Source organism: Rattus rattus, chromosome 1 (assembly GCF_011064425.1).
Source record: "Rattus rattus isolate New Zealand chromosome 1, Rrattus_CSIRO_v1, whole genome shotgun sequence".
NCBI lineage: Eukaryota > Metazoa > Chordata > Mammalia > Rodentia > Muridae > Rattus > Rattus rattus.
The window spans coordinates 39347337-39370771 of NC_046154.1; the positions used below are offsets into that span (position 1 = coordinate 39347337).

Sequence of the window (23435 nt, forward strand, 5' to 3'; positions counted from 1 at the left end):
TCTACTCTCTTCCCTAGGATGCCCCTAACACACACACACACACACACACACACACACACACACACAACACATATACATACACACACACACACACACACACACACACACACACACACACTCACATACACACCACACACCACACACACAGACACACACACATTCACATATACCTCACACACACAAATAGACACACACACATATACCACACACACATACACATACACTCACACACACACACAACACACACACACACACTCACACATACACATACAACACATATACTCACACACACACAACATATACACACTCACACATACACACATACACACATACACACACACAAACACTCACACATAACACACACAGCACATACACACACACACACATAACACACACAGCACATACACACACACACACACATACACACACACACACACACACACACACACACATCAGAGTTCTTGGATTTATTCAAATACTCATGAAGAGCTGATATTAATAATGGTGTCTTGATTAGAAGACACCAGAGTCAGGAAGCTTCAGCTCAAGTTCCTTCTAGATTAGTGTTCCTTCCCTTAATATTTAAATTCAGTCACAGCCTCCTCCTATCAGAGAGGGGGTACCTCCATCCAGTCTATACTACCCGAGTGCCAAGGTGCTGAAGAAACAAATGATACAGTTTAGACTCAGCCACCACCCAGTGACACATGATGGTTATGACTGGAGAATCAGCACCCACGTGATAACTGTTGAAATCTTACTACATCTGTTCAGAGAACAGTTTATCTGTGTGCTAGGGCAAAGGGGCAAGTTAGTTGCATTAAGGCTTCTAGCTAACAGGCACACTATAATGGGACCTTAACATCCCAGCTTCTAGTGTACAGGGAGGGCTTTACAGGAGTTAGCAAGTATCTTAGGGCAGAGCTTCCAAGCTGTGGACTTCTTCCAAGCAGAAAAGAATTGGTAGTAGGAAAGGTACATATGGCACATTTCCCAAGATGCCCTAGAGTGGGGGTTCTGAACCTTCCCAACGCTTTGACCTTTTAATACAGTTCCTCATGTTGGGGTGACTCCCCTACCCCCACCCCCAACCATAAAATTAACTCATTACTACTTTATAAGTGTAACTTTGCTACTGCAAAGAATCATAATATAAAATCTGTGCTTTCTGGTTATTGTTGGTGGCTCCTGTGAAAGAGTCATTCAACTACCAAAGGGGTCATGAGTCACAGGTTGAGAACCGCTGCCCTAGCAGATTTACCAAGTCTCAGGGTAGAATTCCTGGCTCCTATCTCTGATCTTAGCTTCTGATGTCCTTCCTTCCATGCGGGGCTAATTCCAAGATTTGATCCTCCTAGTGTTGTGACCGTAGACCTTGACTCCTAGAAATATGGGTACCCATAGCCATCAAGAAGCTGCTGCGGGGTTGGGGATTTGGCTCAGCTGTAGGGCGCTTGCCTAGCAAGCGCAAGGCCCCAAGGTTCGGTCCCCAGCTCCGAAAAAAAAAAAAAAAAAAAAAAAAAAAAGAAGCTGCTGCAAGGAGTGCCAGGATGGACAGGATCCCTAAATCACATGTAGGCCCCTCCCTCAACTTCACCCCAAAAGTCCTTTGCATCTTCATGCCTCGCCTTATAGGAAAGAGATTCCTTTTTCCTGGGAAGTCCCTCTTTAATGTTACTGTACCACCTTCCCTGAGATACTGTGACTGTTCAGAGTGCTACGTGACTGTGAAACACCAACACCTAAAAGTACCACAGAGACACATTCCCAGGAAGAAATCGCCAGTAAAAACATCTTTCCTATTCCTTAACTTTGGTGGTGGGAGTTTGCTTTTTAAAGTATTATTTATTTTGTACAGATTTAGTTTAAGAATTTTCCTCAAGTCCATCATATTCCAAATACACACCAAGATGGTTAAATAAATGTAGCTATGTGAAATCAATGAAGTTTCTCAAGGCAGCAAAACGTTCAGCAAATGTTGTGGAGTGAAGAAATAAGTTCTGGAGTCTGGGCATTGAATCATTCCACACACATGTTTACAAGAGAATGTCTTCCAGGAGACTGTCAGTGTCCATGCTTTTGCCTCCAAAGCCTCCCACAGGCAGGGATCCATGATGACTCCACATTCTATCTAGGAGGGCAACATCCCAGGAAGAGTCACGGCTTGTGCTGCCCAGGCCTAGTTCTCTGAAGACCTACTTTCCAGACCTAGAAGCCAGCGGCTTCAGGAAGAGGTGGATACCATTTTTAGAGCGCAAGATCAGCTGGGGGACCTTAATGGGCATCTTTGAGGGATCCAGGGAGAACTCAAAGCGCAGCAAACAAAGGGCTGTGACCACCTTCATCTCGTTCATGGCAAACTGCTGCCCGATGCAATTCCTGCAGCAAACAGCACAAAGATGCATCAAGCTGTTGGCTAACCAGACTGATGGAGTCTGGTGTTCTTAGGGGCCCACAAAAACCAATCACTAGTTTTGGACACATAATGGATGGTTGATCTGTTAACTTGGGCTTAAAAAAAAAAAAAAACATAAATCTTAGGGGCATGGTAAAGGCCCCTTTGGATAGCTTCACATTGGGAGTTCTGGCTGGTAGTCTCTCACAGAATGAAAATATCTGTCCCGCCCCTTCCCCAGGAAAAGTGGCAAAAGGCTCCTATGTCACAGAGCACTCTAAGACGATGCCCCCCACTGTGGATGGCATTCACTTTTCCTCCCCAGCTGTGAGGGCCTGGGAATGTTGTCTCTCTCCCTACCTGGGCCCTGCAGAAAAAGGCATGAAGGCAAAGGGATGCCGTCCTGCAGCATTCTCAGGAGAAAAGCGCAGTGGGTCAAAGACCTGAGGAGACAGATAGGGCTTTCTTAAGTACTCAGCAAATCCTGGCAGAGGGTAACCCCACAGCCCACTCACTGTCTGACCTCCAAGATGCAGTACCTCTGGATCAGGCCACACAGTACTGTTCCTGTGGAGGGCGTAGATGTGCAGAGAGATCAGGCTGCCTGTAAGCAGAAAAGAGGCCTGAGAGCAAGGGATCATGAGGCAGCGGGGCCACCTCCACATTAAGCCTGAATTTCCTAATGTCCCCCGTCTGAGACACCAGCCTCTGCTGGTTCACTGCCGGCGACACTGAGCTCTTGATCACAGTCATAGTACTTTAACAATCAGCAGCAGTTGCAGCTCCAATATCGCAGAACTGAGCAGAGTGTCTAACCCAGATGTCTGTGGGATTAAAACAAAGAACTGTGAACCCACCCTACCACAATGGAGAACAAGCAGGAGCTGCTTCTTAGAGCCTGTTGGGTTTCAATTCACTAGCTCTCAGGAAGTTGATGTAATAACAAGAGATACCATTCATTCAATGCTTGCTATACGTCAGGCTCGGGGCTGAACACTTTTATGAAGCCACAACACAGAATTGAACATGTGAGTGCATTTTTTAATAGTCTATGTGAATCACCTCCCTGGAGTGTCCAGGCTACAAGCACAATAGGCAGAGTGTGCATGAAGACCCTAAAAATCATCGTCTTCTTAAATTCTAACAGTTATGGACAATACCTTCTTCCTCCCCCTCTACACTCATTTGCTTTTTATGTTATGCATATCATCACAATTTGGTTGTTGAACAGTAGTACCATAGTAAAACGATTTGATATAGTTTTAAGCAGAAGAAAAAAAGAGAGAAAGAGAAAATTTTCAAGCTATAAGAACTCCTCCCCAGAGAACAGTGCAGCAAGTGTGCCCAGTGATTAGCCATGCCTGGTCCTATCACACTAATGAAACCCAAAAGCAAACCCAACTCTCACAATTCCTCAAAGGAACAGTGTGTGTGTGTGTGTGTGTGTGTGTGTGTGTGTGTGTGTGTGTGTGTGTGTGTGTATTCCTTGTTATTTCAATCCACAGGAAAATGAATCCATATAACCACCCTGAAACCTAGAAGAAAAAAGAACTTTATATTCTCTGTACAGAAGAAGGAGTTGGGGCTTGGGGACAGAGGCAATTTTACTCATTCTTTGTGAGCCTGGTGCTTAGGCCCAGGTCTCTGCACAGAAAGCCTGAGCTCTCTCCGCATAGTATAAAGATGGTCCAGTGGTCCAGGCAAGACCGAAGAGCATCCAGAGGACTTCCATTCCAACCTCACTGTTTCTACCACCTACCTGCAGGTAGAGAGCGGCCATCCACGAAGGTGACTGGCTTGTTGAGCTGGCGGTACACTTGGGGTACAGGTGGGTAGAGGCGGAAGCACTCCTTTATGCACATGGTCAGGTAGGTCATCTTGGCCAGATCATCCCTGCCGGCAACACATGACACTTGAGAACTGGGAACAGTGGGGTCCCAGGAGAGTGTAGGCCCCATCACCAACCTCAGCACAATATTGTTTTCACTTCCTGTCCCCATCATACTTCCGACAAGGAGTCACAAGGGCTCCAAGTGCCTAAGCATAATGTAACACTGATGCCATGTAGACCTAGCAAGCTAGAAGGAGAAGGCACAGGATCCTAGAGACATTTGTGCACCCAACCCTCAAAGGCAAGGCCACTTTTGTGTCATATAGAGCCATACTAAAGTAGCACAAGGGATATTTCTGTACTTTCTTTTTTATAACCTACAGTGGGAAGAGGGAAGTTGTAGAGTCTACCTCTAGTAGAAAGACAAGTCACCAAGTAGAGGGATAGGGTTGCCATCCCACAGTCAAAAACTCTGACCCAGAATTGCTCCTGTCTGAAAGAACTGCAGGGACATAAAGGGAGAAGAGCCTGAGGAAAAGGAGGTCCAGTGACAGCCTAAATCAGGATCCAGCTCCAGGGGAGGGCCCAAGGCCTGACACTATTACTGATGCTATGGTGTGCTTATAGACAGGAGACTTGTATGACAGCCCTATGAGAGGCCCAACAAGCAGCTAAAAGTGTCAGATGCAGATATTTACACCCAACCAATGGACAGAAGCTGGTGACCCCTGTGGTTGAATTAGGAAAAAGCTGGAAGGTGACTCTGTAGGAAGACCAGCAGAGTCAACCACCCTGTGTCCCCAAGATCTCTGACACTGAGCCACCAACCAGGCAGCATACACCAGATGATATGAGGCCCCCAACACATATACAGCAGATAACTGCTGGGCCTGGACTTGGTTCGAGAAGATGCACCTAACCCTCAAGAGATTTGAGGCCCCAGGGAGTGGGGGAGTCTGGTGGGTTGGGGGTAGAGTTGTGAGGACATCCTCCTGAAGATGGAGACGGGGAGGTATGGGAAGTGGAACAATCATTTCTGCACTTTCTGCTTGGCTTCCCTGTGGGCTTGAAATGGAAAAAAGTAGCCTGATAGTTTTTAGTTGAATGAACCAACCAATGTCCATGGGTGAATAAAGATAAACTCATACAAATACCCCTTTAACTACCTGGAGTCTCAGACCCAAATGTGAGGTCCAACCATCAGAAGTCTATAATACCGTCAGAGCCTCAAACTCCCAGTCACTTCCTGACCTTTCATTTCTTGTACTATTTTATTAAATAAGCATCCTTGAAGTTGCTTTGGATTCTGGATAAAACTAAGTAAAAATAAAATACACATTTAATCCCTTGCCTCAGACCACCTACATGATTGTCTAGTATAGAATGCACAGCTCTCTTCACCTGAAGTTTAATCTTCCTTAAAGTCAATTCAAACCCCTCCCCTTCACACGCACCCCCACCTTCCAGGCCACTTGAAGTTATTCTGTCCTTTTCTGGATTTCAAACATGTGAGTCTGGCTTTCTGAAAACTCCCCAACAGTAGCAAACTGGCTCCTCCTCTCCTCTTCGCACTTGCAATGTGTTCCAGATAGCACTTTGCTCATGGCTGGACCCCTTGGAAAGTTTCCTACATCCAATAAATAAGCCTTAGTTATAGAGAATCCATCCTTCACATCTCTGACACTGGAATTACAGATCAGTCCTCCTTAGGAGAACAGAAATTCCTGATGCTAACAGGCCAATTTCTGTATCCCTACTATGTGTCCTGTCCAGTGCTAGAGGCACATCAGGAACTCAGTGGGAGGAGATTATTGTAGGGCTACAAAGGCCTACAAAGAGGAAACAGCAAGAGAGTCTGGTAGGACTCCCAGACACTCTGAAAGAAAGTTGTCCCTGCTGGTATCACATTCAGGATTTTAGGCTCGAGCTGAGGAACAAGGAGAGGGGACAACATAGAAGTTTTTAAATTTTGGCATTTAGAAATTAGTCTCCTTCATTATGAAGATAAATGAGGAGTCTGGGAGCTATGTGCTGGCATCGAAAGGCAGGAGGCAGGTGGAAGGTAGCAGGTGGCAGGTGGCAGGAGGCAGGAGGCAGGAGGCAGGTAGCAGAAGGTAGCAGGTGGCAGGTGGCAGGAGGCAGGAGGCAGGTAGCAGAAGGTAGCAGGTGGCAGGTGGCAGGAGGCAGGAGACAGGAGGCAGGTAGAAGGTAGCAGGTAGCAGGTGGAAGGTAGCAGGTAGAAGGTAGCAGGAGGCAGGTGGAAGGTAGCAGGGAGTGCAGGTGGAAGGTAGCAGGTGGCAGGTGGCAGGTGGCAAGGGACTGCCATTCCCAGCTGTCCTCTCACCTTCATCTCCTGCTTCCTCTTTCTCAACCTTCTCTATTCTATCCAGAAACCCAGTGGGGGTTCATATTCTGCCATTATGAAATCCAGACTCCGTTGACAATTTTATGTGACACTGAAAAGCCTCCATTTGTGGAGAATGAATCCTCCCAAGAAAGCTATACAACAACAAGGAACAACTGCTGCCAACCTCACCTCACCTCTAGAATAGCTGTGTATTGTCCTTGGCAGGCATTGGCAAGGTGAGTGCAACCCGTGCCTAGGCTGAGCAAGATGGGCCAAGCTCACACTCAGATCACTCACCATTGGAAGCAGTCTTTGTCTCCTAGGATCCCACGGACCTCCTCCCTACATAGCTGCTGGTGCTCAGGGTAAAGGGCCATGCAGTAGAGAAACCAAGAGATACCACTAGTGGTGGTGTCATGGCCTTCAAACATGAATGTGTCCACTTCAGCCCGGAGGTCTGCATCTGACAGCTTGATCCCACTTTCATCCTGAGAGAAGGCACAATGAAACAGATGATGGCCTCTGAGTTAGGGATGAGAAGAATGCCCAACAGTAGCTGTCAGATTCTTGGTAGACTAGGAGTCTCCAGATTCTTCTGTTTCTTCCAAACCCAGCCTAGATGCTTCTAGTTCATGAAACCCTCCCTAAACCCTCTGGACACATAACTTGCAACTTTATTCAATCTCGATAATGTTCATTAGGGACATTGCTTCCAACTGGCAGGGGAAAACATCATTGTCAACATTTACCTACTGCCTTCCCAAAGGCATGCTGTGTACAAATGGATGACAATACCAGCTCTTTCTTATCTCGGCAACCTAGCACAGGAAATGACTCAGGGAGGCACTGAGTGTTACGGAATCAAAGAAGGAAGTGAGGGAGGAAGCAGGGAGAAAGGAAAAGAAAGGGGGAGGGAGACAGAGGAGGGAGGGAGAGGGAGGAAGGAAGGAAGGAAGGAAGGAAGGAAGGAAGGAAGGAAGGAAGAAGGAAGGAAGGAAGGAAGGAAGGGGTAGAAAGGACGGAAAGGAGGAAGAGAATAAAATCTAAACCCCAGGTTTTGCAACGCCATGATTTTAGGGATCTTGGAAGTCTAGAAATGTCTTCAAGCTGCTACCATGCAGCCCAGGCTGCCAGTTCCCTAATGTCACAGCCCAGTCACACACATGCTGCACATTTTACCTTTGTTGATTTGTGCCATGGGTAAGCAATACATTATACTTGCTGGGCAAGGAGCCTGCTTCAGGAAGAGAGCCTAAAGACCTCCCTGGGACCAGCTGTCAGACAGGGTGGGCTATGTGCACTCACCCGGGCACCCAGGAGAATGTCCAGGAAGTCCAGGTGCCTCCGCTGCTGAATCTTTTTCTGCTCTTTCTCATCCTGCAGGGCTGCCTTCCGCTGCCTGATGACCTCATCTGGACCAAGAGCATAAGTGTCACTGACTATTCTGGCCCTGCATCAAGAAGGGTACAGAGGATCCCAGAGGAAGAACCAAGGCTTCCTAGTTGGTGTGGAGGGGTGAGGGAAGGCTTGAGGGAAAGGCCCACCTGTGTGGTCATGGGCTATCTTGCAGGCCCGCAGGAAGCGGCGGCCATGTGGAGTGAGCCAGTAAATGAAGTCATTATGGTACTGGAAGGAGTCGATGCGCTGCTGCATCAGCAGTGTGAGGTCACTGACCGCCAGGTAGTAGCTGTTGTCTCTATACGGAAGGGCAGAGGGAGGGGTAGAGGCCTGAGCGACTTTCTTTTAAGAATCCCTATCAGCAATACCTCCTGTTCCTCTTCTTGCCCCCTTAAGACGCCTCACTAACATAAGTGTCTCCCACCATGAGTGGGCCCTGGACAAATCAGGGCAGGACCTATCTCCTCTCCAAGCAGAGACCAGGAACCCCTTCCACCTTGCTTATCCGAGAGCCTTAGGTAGAGGTGCTCCTGACCTGTGGCCTAGGCCGCTGTCTCCTTTGCCGAAGGTGCACTTCATGAGGGTGTCCAGGGCCATGTGGCCTACGTCACAGAAGATGTCAAAGCTCTTATTTTCACTAGCCTTTTTCTCCCACTTGTCCTGGAATCCAGAAAGAGAAAGGAGGTAATGTAGGAAGGAGTGGGGCTGGCCAAGGAAGCAGGTAGGTTAAGTACAAATCTCTCTCTTTCTCCCTCTCTCCTCCAAATCCAGTCCCTAAGTCTTAGCCCCAAATGTGTAGCAGACTCCCTGCTGTGGGCTCTCCCTGCTCTCAGCCCCAGTTCCCTAGGGACTTAGCACATCCTGGTGGCATACCCTAATACTCTTCCCCTGTGGACCCTCTCACCCCTCCTAGCCCATCTCCTTTCCTAAGTGTCGGCTCCCAATACCTAGAAACACATTTTACCAGGAACATGTCCCCTGCGAAAATACTTATCAGGATTGAGAAAAATCCCCCATGAGGCAACATAGCCACCACACCCTCTTAAGAACCAGAGAGGTAAAAGAAACCAAGGGCCAAAATGCCCACGCAACAAAGATAAGACCAGGTATCATCACCTAGAATTATAATCCTCCCAAACTAAGATGCCTAGACACTGGCATAAAAACAAAATCAATAACAGCCAAGACACGTCTCCCAGGGCTTAGCTATCTTATCACAGTAGGTCCTGAGAAATTCAACATGGCTGAAGCACAAGACAAAGACCTTAAAATAGCCTTAAAGAGGAAATTAATATTTCCCTTCAAGAATTCATGAAAGCACAAACAAACAGTGGAAGAAAATAAATAGAACTGTTCATGTCCTGCAAGTAAAAACAGAACAAATAAAGAAAAACCAAACCATGAGAAATCTGGAAATTTGAAATTCCAACAGGAACCTCAGAAGCAAGACTCGCTGACAGAATACAAAAAGAAGGAATCTCAGTCATTTCAGACAAAATAGAAGAAATGAATACCTCAGACCAAACAAAAAAAAGTTACACCTAAAAAGCTTCTGGCACAAAACATCCAGGAAACCGGGAATACTATGAAAAGACCAAATCTAGTAGTAATAGAAATATAGAAAGGAAAAGAAATCCAGGTCAAAGGCACAGAAAATATTTTCAACAAAATTATAGAAGAAAATTTCCCTAACCTTATGAAAAAGATGCTTATAAAGGTACAAAAAGCATGCAGAAATCAAATGGACTGACCAGAAAAGAAGTTCCCTTGGTAAATAATCAAAATGCTATATGAACAGAACAAAAATATTAACAGCTGCAAGTGGAAAAGACTAAGTAATATATAAAGGCAGACCTATTAGAATAAAACTGGGTATCTTAGTGAAGACTCTAAAAGCCAAAAGGACCTGGATAGATAATTGACAAACTCTAAGAAATCACAGGTGCCAGCCCAACTACTATACCCAGCAAAACTTAAGCAATCTCTATTTACACATTCAGCCTCACAGAAGGGAAACTCCAATCTAAAGAGGTTAATTATACCCAGAAAGAACACAAAAAAATAAATAATCCCAGACCAGAAAATCTAAAGAGGGGGGAGAAACACACATACACACACACACACACACACACTAACAACAACAATAAAATAGCTGGTATCAAACACTGTTCAGTCATATCTCCCAAAATCAATGGACTTGATTCCCCAATAAAAAGACCCAGACTAGCAGAATGGATTTGAAAACAGGAGTCATCCTTCCCTTGCATCCAATAAACACACCTCAACATTAAGGATAGACATCACCTCAAGATAAAAAGATGGAAAAATATATTCTAAGAAAATGGACCCCAGAAGCAAGCCAGTTTTTAATATCTGACAAGACAGACTTTGGTGCAAAACTAATCAGAAGGGATAGCAAAGTACACTATAGACTCATCAAAGAAAAAAAACAATCCGCTATGAGGACATTTCAAAAAAGGGCACAGACGCTTGTAAAAGCAACAGTGCAGTTTCAATCGGCACTCGAGTATCAATAATTGGAGACTTTAATACCACACTCGCACTAATAGACAGGTCATTCAAACAAAAACTAAACAGAAATGCTGGAGCTGACTGGAGTTACAAGCCAAATGGACCTAGCACATGTTTCCAAAGCATTTCACCCACACGCAAAAAAAAAAAAAATATTTTTTCTCAGCACTTCATGAAACATTCTCCAAGATTGACCACATACTCAAGACACTAAGGAAGTCTCAACGGATACAGGAAAATTGAAATAACACCCTGCCTCTTATCTGACCACCACAGACTAAAGGTAGATATCAACAACAGAAAGCTTACAAACTCATAGAAACTGGACAACACACTGCTGAATGAAAAATGGGACAAGATAGAAATTGGAGACTTAAATTGAGTGAATTCCAGAATTAGATGGGAAAATCTAGACTAGAAGGAAAATGAATACAGAATACATCTGAACATAGAACACAATGAAGGCAGTTCTAAGAGGCAAGTTCATAACACTAAGTGCAGACATTTAAAAAATGAATGGATTTCATACTGTAACTGAAGAGCACACATGAAAATTCTAAGATAAAACAGAGAATTATACTCAAAAGTAGTAAAAGGCAAGAAATAATCAAATTCATGACTGAAATCAATAAAATGAAACCAAATAAACAAAAACAACAAGAATTAACGAAACAGAGCTGGTTCTTTGGAAAAAATCAGTAAGGTGACAAGCACTTACTACAGTGGTTCTCCACTTTCCTGATGCTTCGACCCTTTAATATGGTTCCTCATGTTTTGGTGACCCCAACCATAAAATTATTTCATTGATACTTTATAACTGTAATCTTTCTACCGCTATGAATCATAATGTAAATATCTGATATGCAACCTCTGTGAAAGGATCGTTCAACTCCCGCAGGCTGAAAAGTTGCCTTATCCAAATTAACTAAAGGCAAAGAGAGAATATGTAAACGAACAATATTAGAGATGAAGGGGGGCATAGCAGCAGACATCAAGGAAATCCAGAGAATCATGAGGGCATACTATAAAAATCTGTAATCCACCAGACTGGAAAATCTAAAAGGCACGGACAATTTTCTCAGTACATACCATTTGCCAAAGTTAAAATCGAGATCAAATAAGAAATTTAAGCAGAGCTATAACCCTAGTGAAATAGAAGTAGTCACTAAGTCTACCAACCAAAACCAAAGGGTCCAGAGCCTGATGCTTTTAGTGAAGAGTTCTACCAGACTTTTGAAGAAGAGTTATTCCAATACTCAAGTTATTCCACAAAATAGAAACAGAAGGGATATTGCCCAACTCTTCCAGCTCCAAGGCCCTAAGTGAGACCTGACATTGCTCTCCATGGTAAGGTCTAAACAGTTGTGAAAATGTAAATGAATTTGGTAATGTAAAGTGTTTTATAATACTCTGAAATATAGGCAACCTTCAAACTCTCCAGTAGGGGACTTAGGTGGCTTCCCAGAACCAACTGCTGTAGCCAGAAAGAGCCAGGTCTTCCGGCAGAGACAATTCTGCCTCCACAGCATACAGCAGAGAGGGGGAGGCAAGGCAGGCCTTTGGCACCATTGCTGCAAACGAAGACAGGGCCTCGGGGACTCTCTCCCCAGGAGAACACCACTTGCTCACCCCGGGTAAATGGGGATGGGTATAGGGCTGGTCCTGCAGCCCACAGTTCTAGGAGCCTGCCGGGGAGGGGGGGGACGGGACTCACCAGCATCATTCGTGTGGACTCAGCAAATATGGCCACATAGGGCTTCAGCACATCATAGTGGAAACCAGGTGTGAGCAGCTTGCGGTGCTGGAACCATTTTGGCCCATCCAGAACTAGTAGGCCTTTCCCTGAGAAGGGAGGGGAGATGGAGGCTGTGGAGTCCAGGCAATCCTAATCTATCCCTGAGAGCTGAGATCAATCTTCCCTGCCCAGCCTTATCTACTAATAGGAGTCTGCATTCCATTCCAGCCCCTCCGTCAGCTTGCAGCCTCCATAGTCCTATGACTATTAGACCTTCTCTCAGACCCTTCTCTGGAAAGCACCACCATTATAATATCCTACAGGGTCGACTCTGGGGTTAACTCCTCTAGGAAGCCACTCTTCAAGTGCGTACATTGCCTTGCCTCTGCTTGGGAGGAAAGCTGAATGGCCAGCGAAGAAAGGTGTCTAACTCCTACATCCCCTGACAGGCGGGAGCTCGCTTACTGCTCCCCCACCTCCCCACAGAGACACTAAGCTTAGGACAATGGAGGGATGACCTGTGTGGCACGGCAGGATTCTGGTCACTTAGCACTGAGGAGGGAGAAGGCGGCGCAGAATGAGAGATGCCCCCTTACCGATCCACTGGAGGAAGAAGTCATACACATCTGCAGCCTTCGGATCTGTAGGACAAGGGGACATCAGTCAAAAAGAAATAAGGCATTCTCAAATGAGGCATAGTGATGAATCCCGTAGTGTAGGGATGTGGTCATCCTCTTCCCAGAGTTTAGACACATGCCCTGACCTCTCCCAACTTGGTCCCGGAGCCACTAATCTCAGGAAACCCCACCCTCTTTCCAGTGCACCTTACCCCCGCGGCTGTATACAGCTTTCGCATAGTCGGGCTCATAGATGTTCAGGAAACCAACGAATTGTCCAAACCAAAGTGGGTGGGCATGGGGGAACTGTTGGGCCCAGGATACCACCTTGTCCAGGCTCCCTAACTTCTGGATCTGAAACAGAAGACAAGGACCACTCAGGAACCCAGTATTCCCAGCAGAACCCAGGTTTCTGAGCAGAGAAGGAAAGGTGCTGACCAGGCAGATGCCCCCGCAAGAACCTCCTTCCATCCTCCCGTATCCTGTTTCCTGTACATTTCTAATACCCTCTCCAGTCCCAGAGCTGCTGTTCTAAACCCAGGAATCCTTGTCACACCCAAGCCACTCCCCTCTAAGACCCTGGAGATTATCCTACCACCAACTGTGCCTTCTCTGCACAGCTCTGCGCAGTTCTGGACCCAGTGTTCTACAGAGTTTACTGTAATCTCCCTGCAGAATCATCTTTCTGAATCCTGAATTCAGCCCAAAAGGTTGCCTTGTGCATGCATTGGCCAGGAGCAAAAATGATAAAAATCACCTTTACCTATAGATCAAAGGGACATTTGTGGGGCCCCTTCCTCCTTTCCGGCTGGCATCCCTGGACTTCTCCCTTCTGCCCTGTCTCTCTTCCTTTCTGCCTGCACTTGAAGTGACTGAGGTAACACCATCTTGCCCTGACTCCATTTTGTGTCCACTTAGAGAATTCTCAACACTCTACCCCTCCCAATAGCCATGCATGTCTTGGCAACACATTTGGGATTTCTAGGACTCTGCCCATGATCCAGATGCTTTAACCAGAATAATTGTCATGTTATGTCTAAATAACTAAACAAATGTTACAAGGTTACTCTTGTAACATACTTATCTAACATTGATGTAATTGTGGGTGTTTTTTTTTAATTTTAGAAATGCTGTACCCCTGAATTTTGGTACCAAGAAGCTCTGAGGCATTAACCTACTCTTGGTTGCTACCTAAAATTAGAAAACTCTGATACTCTTATTTGGATCAATTACTCTTAATTAATCACTTAATTCAATGAAATACTCTTAATTGGATACTCTCGAATTGGGGATTATTTCCCCAACTTGGGGTTTCTTACGTTCTGCTCTCTGTCTTTCCCAACTCTGGGCAGCATTCCTGTGCCCTTCTGCAGCATCCCAACCACAGACAGGAGACCTTGGCCTCTGTCACAGATGGTCATAGCCTCCCCAGAGACAGTCTTCTCCTATGATCCCTGATTGTCCCCAGGAGCCCCTAAGAATGAGGACAGCTCTCAGAATCTGGGCCCACTTTTGCAGCTGCAATCCCTCAAAACTGACTGCTAAGACTGTTGTTGTACGGGTCATGTGGCAGCTGGCAAACTTCTCTGAATTATACAACAAATGCCTCAGATTTATCCTCAGACACCCCAAGCCAGGATACTTACTATCAGCTCTTGGACAGTTTGTTTTCTCACAAAGGAAGAAAACAGGAAAATAGGACATAGAGCCCAGCTCCTAAGCCCCCATCCACTCATTTGCACCAGTGTTAACCCCGGCAGCAGTGAGCAATGGGAAGGACTTGCCGTCCAATAGTCTGAGTAAGTTATACTTCAGGAATCAGATCAGAAAGAGATATCAGTGAAGTTTGGTTGAACCGTGACCTCTTCTTTGGTGGTAACAGTGCATTCAAAGGCCAACAGAACTATCACACGTGACAGGGCAGACCAGGAATCGTGACTGAGCTTCCTTCCTGTCAACAAATCTGCTCAGGCCATTCCCTAGTGGACCTAAAGATCAGTTGGCCAGTGTCCAAGGAAGGAGCTCCCTGCTTCACCAGTCTGCTGCAGCTACAGTGCTCTTGGGGACTGATTGAGGACAGAATCCATCTCTTAGGGAGATGGCTCAGTAAGGAGAAGCACTTGCTCCCCAGGCATTAAGACCTGAGTTCGAACTCCAGCCTCCTATTTAAAAGCCAGACAAGGTGGTTAGCATCTGTGACCTGAGGGTGAGATAGAAAGATGGAGGGAGGACTTGCTGACCTGCCAGTGTTTTCAAAAGGGAGAGCTCCAGGTTTAGTGAGAGACCTTCTCTCAAAAAGTGAGATACTGATCAGCAGTTAAGAGCTCCTTTGAAAGACCCAGCTCCCAGCCCCCACAGGGGGTTGCCTATAACCTCCTGTAATCTAACTCTTAGGAATTTAACACCCTCTTCTGGATTCTGACAGCACCAGCATTCATATGTACACATCCCCACACTACACACACATGCACACAAACACACACACACACACACATGCACACAAACACACACACACATGCACACACACACTTACATAATTTTTAATTCTTACAAATCCATAATTTTTAATTCTTACAAACCCTTTCAAAGAGGCTGGAGAGATGGATCAGCAGCTAAAAATACTGCTTGCTCTCCCAGAGGATCTAGGTTCAGTTCTCAGCACTCACACGGTGGCTCACAACCATCTGCAACTACAGTTCCAGGGCCCCTGACATCCTCTTCTGGCCTCTCTAAGCACCAGGCACACATGTAATACACAGATACACATGCAGAAAAATACCCATGTACATAAAATAAAATGAAGTGAGGTTTTTAAATCTTCTCAAAAGATGAATAAGTAAGGCAGAGAGCCATAGGAGACACCCAACCAATATCAGGTCTACACACACACGCACACACACTCATCTGCTTACAAGACAGAGGTGAATGTTTAGAAAAACCAACAACTGGGGGTAGAAGACAGGGACTCCTCTTCCCCAACATGCTAGGTCCAGACACAGGAGCTCGGGTACCTCCAATATAATACCTTAACTCCTTTTCAGATCAGCTATTTCTGTCCAGATTCTTAACAAGATCTCCCACTCCCTGAACTGAATGCCACCCAATAGGAACCCTTCCTATGAGTCTCTGAGGTTCCCTCTGAGGCCACTCAGGCAAGTCTTGTGGAGATCTCCTTAGTAGCTCTCCTTCTGGCTATACCTTGGTGTCCTTGTGTGTCTAGTGTCAGTCATACTGACCCCTTAGGTACTCTTTCTACCACATACAAGATGACTAGGGCCCAGTATGCGGAGTCCAAGCCACTGTCAAGATTTTAAATAAGAGACAGAATACTGGGTCTATTGTGAAACAATCTCTCCTAGAAATGGATGCATATTCAAGACCAGAATAATGACAATAGAAAAGGGCATGTTAATGTGGAAGGAGGAAATTTTCACAGGGTCGAACCCCTAGACAAAGAACTAGGAAACTAATGACTCTTGAGAGACCAAGCCTCTCCCAGGGTTGAACCCCCTTATTGGTTTTCCAATGCAAAGTGATCAGTCTTGAAACTATATATATATATATATATATATATATATATATATAGAGAGAGAGAGAGAGAGAGAGAGAGAGAACACACATGCACACACAGAGAGATATAACTAATTTTTTAAAGGAATAAAGGAAGGGAGTTAGTAGTATAATTTCATTCTAATCAAAAGCATAAAAAATTCCTAAATAGAGCCAAAGAGCAGGAGCCTTCCAGGCAGAGCAACAGAAACAAGAAGCACCATCTCCGGAGCAACCCTGGCATCCCCTCCTGTTTGCCTTCCACCTCGTCCCTGTCCCTCTCCATCTGCTTTCATGGAGTTGTTCAGACATCTTTGTTTGGTGGGGAGAATGGATTGAGGAGGGAAGGAGAAAAAGGAAACAAGTGCGTCAGAGTATTTTCCACCAAGCATCCCACCACAGAGATTTCACACCTGACACCCATCTGCCCAGCTGTTTCCTCCATCCTTATAGTTTATCCTATCGACACTCGTCTACCTCAGCAGTCTGAAGATGATGACTCCCACATTATCAGCAGCAAAGGAATGACCTATGAAACAGGGCACAGCAAAGGCCCACAGTCAATGTTGGCTGAGTAGAAGAAGCCAGAGCTCTCAACAGGAAAAGCCAGAGATTGGGCTGGAAACTTGATACTCTCTACACACACCACACTTAAACACCACACACACACACACACACACACACACACACACACACACACACACACACACACGTGGATTAAATATGTCAGCTCAAAGTACTCCTTGTGCTCCTCAGGGGACGCATTCTGAGATCTGAATAGGATGAGAAGAAGATGATGCCAAGGCCTGCAGATTGTAACTGGAAACCAAAGGAGGGGAATTCACGCTAATGGGTCCTTCCCTACCACTGATCCTTCCCACGGGTCCTCCCCCCGCCTCTTTCCTTCCCATGCCATCCTCAGTGTGTGCTAGGATCAATTTTCAGTTCCTTGGCTTTTTTGTTTATCCGTTGGGTTAACCGATTGGGTGTTTGTTTATCTGTTTGCTTGCTTTTTGCTTTCACTGTGTTCTGGATTAAAATGCAGGAGTCCCTAGTCCAGTGTTGACTTGAATCCTGAACCAATATGTGTCCTTGAGTGGACACCTTATCCCCTTTGAACCTCCACTTCCCCATCTTTTCTCACACTAGGGGAACAAATCCACACCCTGCCCTGCCCATTCTCAGGTTGAAGTGAGAATCCAACCGCAGCAGAGGTGCCAAGCCCTGGAGGAATGCAATGACGCTGTGCCTGTTATTGTTCCCCAGGACACTACTGTAGCGCTCAAGACCAGCCTCCACTCCAGCCTTGGCATGGCCTCCCGGGGTCAAGCCAATGTCCTTCTGATCGTTATATTGGCATAAAGAAGCTGAAGCTAGGCTGTGTTTCAGGCTCTCTATATACTTCCAAGACAGGGTGGAGCACCAGGGAAGAAGAGGACAGCCAGCTCTGGCATGGAGTTATGAGAGAGTCAGCCATATGCTATTGATTGAGGACTTCCCCAGCTTCTCCAACCCTGAAGAAGGCAGGTAAGCACAAAGGGGGCACAGAGAAAGGGATTAAAGGTCTTCTCAAGTGCCTCTCATACCCTTTTAGAATGTGACCTCACCCTTCCACATTTGGCAGAGACCCTCCCAAGTCATCCTCACCTCTCTTCCCCATCACTCTCCATCCTCTGTGGTCCTCTCCCTACAATAGAGCCTTTTGTGTTCATTCATTCAGCCATGTTCAGTCCGTCCCTAGTTTTGCGCTGGACCCTGAGCGCCTAGGAATAAATCAAACCAGGTCACCATTCTCCAAAAGCCTCAGACCAGTAGGAAAGATGGAGCAATGCTAAAACTAAAAGAACGGAGCAGAAGTGGACCCTGGGGAAGCACCTCCACCCTTCTGGGAGTAGGAAAAGTTCTAGTGTCTGTTTTCTCTCACCCAAGCCATCCTCCTCCCTGCCCTGGTGTTCAGTGGTACAAGTAAGTTGATAGGCTACCAGCAGGTTATCTATCTGTAAGGGGCAAGAATAAGATTAGAGATGTAGTTCATTTCCAGTGTCAACTCCCCCAGACATAGGAATAAAGAAGCAGAAATAATTATACCCCCTTTTGAGACACCATTCCTGACATCCAGACCTGGCTCCCAAACCTGTCTGCAGCTCAAAACACTCCAGAAGACTCCTAGGCTCCTAGTTCCAACCTAAGATGTTAGTCTCCAGATGCTTGGAGAGGTGGGTGGAGGATCTGTTTCTCCTGCTTGACCCCAAACCCCTACCTTGTGTTCAGAAGGTCCGGAACCCCAAGACGAGAGGAATTCCTGAGACTGGGTGCTAAGGTGAACTCCTACTGTGCTGCTTTAACAGAAGGACTAACCAGGATCTGAACCTAGAGAAACGCCATAGTTCCTCAGCCACAGAAAGGAGAGAGAGAGAGGGTACCTCCCAGCTTTGGGGGTACCAACCTCTCAGACATGCTAGATTGCCTTGGAAGACAGCACTCTGTCTTTACTTTGAATGTCCTCCTTGGCATCAGAAATCTTTACACTGCATAGAGCAGGACACTTCATGACTGCCTAGTTGTTGGGTCACACTTTGAGGATTTAGTTTCTCCCTGGTGTGATCCATCAACAAGTCTCCACACAGACTTGCACTCTGTGCCTCAGAATAATGGGAAAGCATCTCGGGCCTTCTTAAGTGGCAACTCTGAAATGTCCTGTTGCTTCTGAAGCCAGCTTGAAAGGCAGAGGTGGGAAAGCTAACTAGGAGTCCTGACTCCAGGCCTCACCCTCTTGTCCAAATTGATGGCCTCCCTTCCCAGCCTCCAGAGGATTAAACTCCTCTATATCCCCACATACCTCAAGGGCATGACCAAAAAGCCAGTGTGTAGGGGGCCCTGGGAAACTGTCCATAGCCCTGGCCAGCTTCTGCCTCCGAAGCAGCAGGCTGAAGAGCTTGAGAACGATTACCATCAGGATCACTACAGAAGCCCACAGGCCGAGGCGGGAAAGGCTCGGGGAGAGGAAGTTGAGGACCATGGCTAAACTTGCAGGGTCCAGTCACCAACTGCCTCCAGCTGCCCCTGGGTTGCCTTATACTCTGGATACAGGCACCATGCCAGTTCCCACCTCCTTGCTACACCCAACAGCCACTCAAACTGGGCCAAGTGCCAAAGGGTGGGGACAGCTGCCTCAAAGCTCATAGGCAACAAAGGATAGAGTATGACTGACTTCCATCAAAACTTATAGAAACTAGACCTACTAGAAAACAGACCACGAACATCCCATCTTGGTTTCTTGGAGCAGAGAACAGGGGGCAGTTCTTGGTGTGATCCTTAGCATAACCACTGCCTTTCTATTTTACAAGCATCTTGTATGTTCAAGGGACTTTATATGCTCTATCTCACTTAAACTACCTAAAGAGGTCATAGGTTCTCATTCTTCATATCCGTTTGCCAGATAAGATCATATGCTTTTCCAGTAGACAGCTTCCACAGTCCCCTTGATGTGGACCCATGACAGAAATGGTATGTTTGCCTGTTTTATAATGCTGAGTCCCCTTTTTGTGAGATGATCTTAGAGCCTGTTCTACCCCCAGAAGGATCAGAGGAAAATAAACTACACCCGAAAGCATTGTACAAATTGGACAGGAATGTAGAATATACTTTCAGGGTGATGAGGATTAATCATCAAATCCCTTTGGGATAGATGGAGCCACTCAGGGACAGTGATGAGTAGAGAAATATTCAGTTTCCAGAAAAGCAGTAGCTACACTGAAATGCCTCAGCCAAGGGTTTCCTGTTGAAGGACCTGCCTTGCCAGGGAATGCCTGCTGTTTCTCCCTCCAAAATAGAGTTGTGTCATTCTGGGCAAGCACAGAGCACCTTTGCCATCAATGTTTGGGTGAAGGTCTTTGATGTAAGCCCCCTTTCAGAAGGATAGATGGGGTTATAAAGCACGAAACAACATCTGGCATGGCATGCGTACATTAGCAACAACAAGAATCCTGTCAGCACTCTTGCATGAAGGAACAAGAACAATGTTCCCAAACTGGTAGAGACTGCATTTGCTAGACATAACATTGGCGAAGGGGACCATGCCCCAAGTTTTTTCTTTTTCCACTTCCCAGCCTCCTACTAGTGTGCCCCATCAGTCAACCAAATCAGAAAGGAGACAGTGAGGACATATAGGAGGGTCATTCTGTGGGAATCAGATTTTCAGTAGGGATGGAAAAGCAAAGACTGAGTATTGTACACAGGTGACAGGGCCAAACCAGGGCACAGGTGGACTTGGAACTCCAACAGTAAGTCCTGACTCAGAAAATGATTGAGTTGTCAACCTGGCTTTGTTGTCCCTTCTGGCAGAGACTGGAGAGATAGAATAACAGACACACCCACAGGCAGAGAAGCAAGAGAATACGATGAGGAGAACTCCCAAAGTTCCTTCTTCACTGGCTTATCCCACTTCTGAAAATTCACATCCAGCCTTCACTTTATCCCAGTGAAAATGCAGTTCACCCAGGTCAGAGAATTAGGGAACAAGATAAGCTATCTGTTGAGTTTTCACATTTTATAGTGAATTTGTATTTCAGCATGGCTCCGCCAGGAAGTATGATAAAGAATGTGTTTGAAGAAGACCTGAGAGAGCTTCTCTGAAGCGTCTATCCACTGGTCTTAGCATAGCTCTCAAAGCTGCCATAGAAAACAGCTGCTGTGGAAAGAGGCTTGGAGATAAGCCCAGCAGTGTGCTGTAACAGGCTGCAACTGGAACTCACGGCAGATTTCGCATCTTTTCTCGACTTTCAGTTCAGTGACATCACACTAGCAGCTAGGAATTGACCGTTGTGGGAGCATTAGCATCACAGAAATTACAACATTTACCATGCCTTTCTCCCCTAGGAAACCAGCTATTAAATCTTTCCCAACATGCCCATTGGCCCAAATACCAGGCTTAAAGTATCCTTTAACCAGCAGCACTTGGCTAAGAAAACCACTATGACTCAGGACCTGCAGGGATACTGGAGCCTTTAAAGACCTTCCTAAAAGGACATGCAAATCTGAATTGCTCACTTGTCAGAGAAAGACTAGGCTATAAATGCAGGGAAAGGAAAATTACCAGAAGAAAGATGGCTGCCTTTATCAGTAGTCTTCTTTCCCTCAGGAAGCCTCCCTCAGTCTCAACTGGCTTTGGGTGAACGCTTGGTCATGAAGGTGTGAAAGGAGAGGAGAGATGTGGAGCTGGTGAGGGCAGGAGATATCAGGAAGGTGAGGCAGCTCGGCTGGACCAAGTCCATTATTCTACAGGTTCTCTCCTGAGTTGAAACTCCAGAGGATACAAGACTTCTTTCAAGATGCTCCAGTACCACACACACATACACACCACAATGGTGGCTTTGTCACGTCCTCGTAAGACTATAGTGTGACAAAAAAGACATAGACTCATACACCCTGCTTCTCCAGTGTTCCCTGCCTTCTGTGTGGGCAGGATGTTTTCTCTCCTCTCTCTGTTCTCTCTCTCTCTCTCTCTCTCTCTCTCTCTCTCTCTCTGTGTGTGTGTGTGTGTGTGTGTGTGTGTGTGTGTGTGTGTGTGTGTGTGTGTGTGTTCATGTGTGTAGACAGCAGAGGTTAATGACGTTCTGTGTCTTCCCCAGGACTGGGATTACAGATGTGCACCATCAAGCCTGGATTATTTTACAAGAGTTCTGGGAATATAAAAAAAAAAGATAAGAAAAATATTTTCACAGAGGCAGGCTGCTTTGTTGCAAATACAATCTATGCATTTTGCATGATTGTAACTTTTCATAAAATTGCCATGAATCTGAATTTTAGTATTGAGAATGGTTGCCTATTGTATCATATCTACTTTAGATTCTACCTGTATTCATATTTTCAATAACACCATTAATTTCAAATATAGGCCCGAATAAGAAAAAAGATGGCAGAATAGAGCGGACTTCATTGTTAGAGAGAAACAGAACTAAAGATTCAGTGGCCAATTGGCCCGCAGGTCCAGCCTGTGGTGTGGATCCACCTACGCAGCTGCCGCCTTTAGCAATGCTCGCACAGACCTGCCCCCGGACACCCTGCCCAACCACACTAGTGCCCTGAATCTAAGCAGCAAGATATGAGAGATGAAAAATGGTCCTTTTTCTGGGTTAAGTCTCCTCAAGCATCTAAAGAAATGTTCAACATCTTTAGTCATAAGGGAAATGCAAATCAAAACAACCCTAAGATTCCACCTCACACCAGTGAGAATGGCTAAGATCAAAAACTCAGGTGACAGCAAATGCTGGCGAGGACGTGGAGAAAGAGGAACACTCCTCCATTGTTGGTGGGATTGCAGACTGGTACAACCATTCTGGAAATCAGTCTGGAGGTTCCTCAGAAAACTGGACATTGCACCACCTGAGGACCCAGCTATACCTCTCTGGGCATATACCGAAAAGATGCTGCAACATATAAAAGACACATGCTCCACTATGTTCATAGCAGCCTTATTTATAATAGCCAGAAGCTGGAAAGAACCCAGATGCCCTTCAACAGAGGAATGGATACAGAAAATGTGGTACATCTACACAATGGAATATTACTCAGCTATCAAAAACAACGACTTTATGAAATTATAGGCAAAGGGATAGAACTGGAAAATATCCTGAGTGAGGTAACCCAATCACAGAAAAACACACATGGTATGCACTCATTGATAAGTGGCTATTAGCCCAAATGCTCAAATTACCCTAGATGCATAGAACACATGAAACTCAAGAAGGATGACCAAAATGCAAATGCTTCACTCCTTTAAAAGAGGAACAAGAATACCCATGGGAGGGAATAGGGAGGCAAAGTTTAGAACAGAGGCTAAAGGAACGCCCATTCAGAGAATGCCCTACATGTGGCCCATACATATACAACCACCAAACCAGATAAGATGGATGAAGCAAAGAAGTGCAGGCTGACAGGAACCGGATGTAGATCTTTCCTGAGAGACACAGCCAGAATATGGCAAATAGATAGGTGAATGCCAGCAGCAAACCACTGAACTGAGAACGGGA

At 45.9% G+C, this 23435-nt stretch overlaps 1 protein-coding gene across 1 annotated transcript; it reads right to left on the reverse strand.

The window, feature by feature from the left end:
- Positions 1-1825: 1825 nt before the first annotated feature.
- LOC116898076 (cytochrome P450 4B1) lies at positions 1826-19472 on the reverse strand. The gene is made up of 12 exons (XM_032899470.1): positions 19244-19472; positions 13068-13209; positions 12835-12879; positions 12218-12345; positions 8507-8631; positions 8118-8269; positions 7879-7985; positions 6871-7061; positions 4155-4288; positions 2935-2999; positions 2756-2838; positions 1826-2379 (listed from the first exon to the last, which is right to left on the reverse strand). Exons 1-12 carry the CDS (start codon positions 19421-19423, stop codon positions 2196-2198), a joined length of 1536 nt encoding a protein of 511 aa, XP_032755361.1. The 5' UTR covers positions 19424-19472; the 3' UTR covers positions 1826-2195.
- Between the last annotated feature and the right edge of the window lie 3963 nt (positions 19473-23435).